General features: G+C 36.6%; 1 protein-coding gene across 1 annotated transcript in view; it reads right to left on the reverse strand.

The window, feature by feature from the left end:
* The window catches only part of LOC106477836 (transcription factor Sox-6-like), a 76522-nt gene that overhangs the window by 7786 nt on the left and 62880 nt on the right, over positions 1-5856 (reverse strand). Inside the window, exon 8 of the mRNA XM_022381511.1 lies at positions 4993-5160. Within this exon, the coding sequence (XP_022237219.1) occupies positions 4993-5160 (168 nt within the window). The remainder of the gene's footprint in view (positions 1-4992; positions 5161-5856) is intronic.

Genomic DNA, 5856 nt, shown 5'->3' on the forward strand with positions numbered 1-5856 from the left:
GCCCACCACGGGTATCGAAACCCGGTTTCTAGCGTTGTAAGTCCGCAGACATACCGCTGTGCCACTGAAGGGCACACAGATAATGTGACTCAGGTTATAGTATCTAAAATTCACTCATCTGAGCAAATTAAAATAAATTTAATTGTTTATTAAAAATTTAAAAGATATTTCTATACAACACAGTGACTAATAACAAACCACCTTACTGCTTATTGTGGTGTAGTAATAACACATAAAATTAAGATTCAGGACATCTTGGATGATTATCGTTTGGTATCTGTTCTGGTTGCTCTTAAAAAGGCCTTAAAATAATTATGTTTGCTGAACACCAGAGATTGTGATTTCTGTGTCGGGCATTTATACTCTTGAAACAAATGGTACAGTAAAGTCATATTGCATAATATAATTTCAGTATCTTATTGATAAACAATATATATTTATAAGTTTATCGTAAATTATAATATTAACTATTTTATGTTTTTTTTAAAACGATGTTTAAAAATTACAGCATGATGCTTTAGCGTTATATGCAAAACAGTTTAACAATGATGAATAAATGATTTAAAATTAAGATTTAATTCCTCCTAAAATGTTATTTGAAAAGCACCTCAAAGCGTATTTGTTTTGGTTTATAAAGATGCATATTTTAGTTGTAATGCGTGGATCGGGGTTGGATTAGTAGTCAACGTGTACAGTATTGTAAATATGGAGGTTCTTGGTTCCCATCCCAGTGTCACAAGAAAACGTGCTCCAAAAAAGAAATAACTCGGTGGCAAGTGATGACTCGAATAGTTTGTTTTGAATTTCGAGCAAAGCTACACGAGGGCTATCTGCGCTAGCCGTCCCTAATTTAGCAGTGTAAGACTAGAGGGAAGGCAGCTAGTCATCACCACCCACCGTAAACTCTTGGGCTACTCTTTTACCAACGAATAGTGGGATTGGCCGTCACTTATAACGCTCCAATGGCGGAAAGGGCGAGCATGTTTGGTGTGACGGGGATTCGAACCCGCGACCCTCAGATTGCGAGACGAGCGCCCTAACCACCTGGCCATAGTAGATTAGGCCTTATATTGATTTTTGGTATCTTAAACAGCTTGTCTGTTGCATAATTCAGAATAAATTAGTAGCGTCAATGGTACATATTCTTAAAATCTTATGTAAATATAAATTCGCTGTGGTAAGTGAAAGACAATTAAGTAAACACAAAATAAGTTTGAAAGAAAATTCTAAGCAGCATTAACCAGGTTAACGCAGAATAAACTTAACGAAAGTAAAGTATACTTTGTGCTTTCTTATCTTGTGGAATTTTTACGTCTATTTTTTGTTTCATCTTTCAAACTAAATAAAGCTATGGTTTATAAAATTAATTCAATATAGATGCATACAGATGGTAGAATACCTTGCTTTGACTAGTGCAATCAAAAAATGTCAATAAATTATATTGTAATTTTGGCAAAGGGAATATAGGGTGTGGTAACTGATATTCGAATTTCAATAAACTTGAAAATTATGCGAAAGGCAAACGATTGATTGTTGAACCAACTGTGTAGAAATGATGGGGCACTTACACTTGTATATTTAAACTTTATTCATATTTGCTCAACTAAATTGACAGGACTTGTATATGGAGTGTTTGTGTAAGACTGTCACACTTTGAAGCTGCATACGGAGTGTTTGTGTACGACTGTCACACTTTGAAGCTGTATACGGAGTGTTCGTGTACGATGTCACACTTTGAAGCTGCATACGGAGTGTTTGTGTACGACTGTCACATTTTGAAACTGTATACGGAGTGCTCGTGTACGACTGTCACACTTTGAAGCTGTATACGGAGTGTTTGTGTACGACTGTCACATTTTGAAACTGTATACGGAGTGCTCGTGTACGACTGTCACACTTTGAAGCTGTATACGTAGTGTTTGTGTACGACTGTCACACTTTGACTCTGTATACGGAGTGTTTGTGTACGACTGCTGAAGACAACATTTTTTTAAATTTTAGTCACAAATGTAGAACAAAGAAAAAATACAAGATCATTAGCTTTTTCCCCAAACAATGTATACATACAACGAATCATGGAAGAACTGTTTACAAATGTCTGATAAAATTTAAGCGTAACAGTTACATATATATGTTTGAAACTTTCAGTAATAGTACAATTAAAAGTTTCGTTCAATCATCACATCATCTTCTTTGGGATACAAGAAGAGTGAAACAAGTACCATCAATCATCCAAGCCAAGTAATGGGACATACACTATCCTACCAAACGTCATGGGACACGGGTAGTTATGAATAAAACATGTTATTATTCCAACAAATTAATAATGGGTTGGCACGCCTTTGACGATAATGACTGCTTCAATGCGTCGTGGAAGACTGTCTACTCATTTCTGGTAGAAAGCTGGTGGTATTGTTCTCCATTCCTCCTTCGAAGCATTAGAAAGATCCACTACTGAAGAGGGCCGTCTTGACCTGGCCCTAATTCTGGGTTCCAGTTCATCCCAAAGATGTTCTAGCGGATCTTAAATGTTTTGATGTTATTCTCTTCAAACCACGTGTTCACAATCCTTGCTTTATGACATGGAGCGTTATAATGTTGGAAGGTGTAAGGGCCGGTATCATAACATTTCCACAATGAAGGACACACAGAATAGTTCAGCACATCATTGTAGGACTCAGCATTCATGGATCCAAGTATTGCGACCAGTGGACCTAGTCCATACCACGAGAAGCACTCCAGACCATGATATCGGCACCTCCAAACTTCACTGTTGGGACAACACACTCAGGTAATAAGCGTTCTCCAGGCGTCCTCCAAACCCAAACACGTCCATCAGACTGGAAGAGCGTGTAACGTGACTCGTCGCTCGACAGGACCGATTTCCATTGATCCACGGGCCTGGTTTGGTGTGCCTTGCCCCATGTCAATCGACAGTGTGCATTTGTTTTTGTTGTCAACGGCTTGTGGGCTGCAGCTCTTCCGTGAAAATTCATGGCATGCAGCTCTCAAGGTGTCATGGAAACACTTATAGGACTACCTGTCCAAACCAGATTCTCTAGGGTCTGACGGCAAGATGAGGTAACCAGCCTTTTCAAGACACGTCGGCTTCTGTCAGTCAGTATTTTACACCTACCTAGTCGTGTCTTGGGCTCATTGTCACCTGTGGCATTACATGTTTTCAGCACATTGCCAAATGTTGACCCGGGAATGTTTAATTGTTGCGCAGTAGCACGTTCAGACATTTTCCCCAAATGACATCCAACTATCCTTCCCCTCGGAAACTCTGTTAACTCTTTCCTTGTACTCATCGTTCAGCGTACAAGTTCGAAATGACTTTTTATTGAACCGCTGATCACCTTTATAGGCCAAACTATTTGCATATTTCGTCGTGACACCCATTTTCTTGCAATCAGAGGTGTGTCCCATGACTTTTGGTAGGATAGTGTATACAGTACAGTGACATTACATTACATTACTGAGAATTAAACTTGAAATGATCTAAAGAGGCTTACACATCTACATTTTCTAAATCATTTTGTAACATGAACATTTTATAATAGCTTGCAAGGACTGACAAGATGTATATTTTGTTCCGATGTTAGTGCATCCGGCATGTAACATATACAAGATATACATTTATACCCGTATCGCTAATGTTAACAAGTGTGTGGGTTTTGTTAAAATTGAAGTTTTTTAGACAATGTTTCTTACAGGTACATGATGATGACAAAACCTTGTCGAAACGTTGTACATTTGCTGTTATGTTAAACTTATATTAAAGTTTTTCTTCATTACCCATTCAAGCCGTCTCCAGCCATTATTAGTCGCAAAGTGGGTTCCTCGTCATCGGGCATGTAAACCAATGTTTTAGTACCTTTACAGATGTATGAAATAAGATATGTTAATTATGTTTTGTCCATAACGCTTTTGAAATACTTTGTAGATATTTGTCTTAGCCTTAATTTAATACTTATTGTACTTAGTGCCCAGGTGGATATATATATCTTATTTATTCAGTTGCTAATCACCGATTTTTTTTTTATTATTTTTTTTTGGCTATTTCCTGTGTTGCCCCGGCATGGCCAGGTGGTTAGAGCGCTCGACTCGCAATCTTAGGGTCGCGGGTTCGAATTCCAGTCCCACCAAACATGCTCGCCCTTTCAGCCGTGGGGGCGTTATAATGTGACGGTCAATCCCACTATTCGTTGGTAAAAGAGTAGCCCAAGAGTTGGTGGTGATGACTAGCTGCCTTCCCTCTAGTCTTACAATGCTAAATTAGGGACGGCTAGCGCAGATAGCCCTCGTGTAGCTTTGCTCGAAATTCAAAAATAAACAAAGAAACAAACAAATTTCCTGTGTTTAGGTCGGCAGGACAGTCATATTCTATAAGCAGACTTCTATACAGCTCGTGTAATTTCATGATGTTCTTGGAGAGGCAAACTTTGTTGCGGTTCTCAAGAAGTGTAGATGTTGCTGTCAATTGTTTGTCAAAAAAAATAAAAAAAAACTGAATATTGTTTGTACAATTAAGTCGTAATTTACTCTTTATTTTTAGTTTACTTCAGACTGTTATGTTTTATCTTGGTAAATAAACGCCTGTGTTTCTAAAGTACTAACTCTAAGACCATACCAGTTGTCACACCAAAACACTCCCTATAATTATTAAACCATTGTTGTTTGTAAACGGGTTCGACCAAATAAGTTTATACTCCACTGCCTTATTATGGGTTTTGTAAGTGATATCTTACAGTTTTAAGTCTTTATAGAAACAGATAACCCAATTGCAACAATGTATAAAGTAATAGTAGTTGAATAAATGAGTGAAACACTTCATTGAGATATTTATGTGACAATGGTTTGTGAGAAACTGAATAAACCAGTGTATTGATACTATGTAACTGTGCCATTAAAAATACGGTGAGTGTGAAACGTACGCTATAAATAGTGTCACTGGCTCAATATTCAACTATGAGAATAATAAATACTTACCTAATATTTTTGAAATATTGGAGTTGTGCATGTCAGGACAAGCTTTCAGAATTTTACGTCTTTCGTCTTTAGCCCATACCATGAAGGCGTTCATTGGTCTTTTGACGTGAGGTTTTCCATCAGTGTCCTTCTTTGACTGCCGAATAATCTTGGCACTTAATAGTTTAGCTGTTGATTGAATTGAATTAACTTTTCATGAAAACAACAAAAACAACAACATCTAAATGTTGCGATACTAGTTTTACTGATTAATTTTTCCGATACAGTAATTGTAGTTCATATTATGAACAATTATTAAATCCTAAATGAAAAACAAAGAAAAAACGGAGAGAATAAATATAGAAACCAGAGCTGGAAGTAATGCCAAGGGAAATTAAAGCTAGTATTTAAAAAGCTGAAATATCACCTGGTTTGAATAGTTCTGACTCAATTGCATAATTAATAGTATTAGGGGTGTATGTATTTTGCATGTTAACTGCTTCTAAAAACAAAAATAAAATCCACTTTCATTTGCACGCTATAGTTTTGTTCAAAGACTCAAAATACAAAATATAAAAGACTTTAGCCACTGTAAATAAATATGTTAACTAAAATGCAAGAAACGTATAAGTTGGTATGCTAATTGTAGAAAATTCTCGAATGTAAGAGTAAACAATATATGTGTGTATCGTCTATATTGTTGCATCAGCTGAAATTTCGAGAAACTCTCCTCACACCTATAAATATAACGAACGCGATGCACCAAATGACAGTATATATTATTCATTTGCTATAGTTGATATGATAATTGTAGAAAATTCTCGAATGTAAGAGTAAGCAATATATGTGTGTATCGTCTATATTGTTGCATCAGCTGAAATTTCG

This window comes from Limulus polyphemus, unplaced genomic scaffold (assembly GCF_000517525.1).
Source record: "Limulus polyphemus unplaced genomic scaffold, Limulus_polyphemus-2.1.2 Scaffold170, whole genome shotgun sequence".
Taxonomy (NCBI): domain Eukaryota; kingdom Metazoa; phylum Arthropoda; class Merostomata; order Xiphosura; family Limulidae; genus Limulus; species Limulus polyphemus.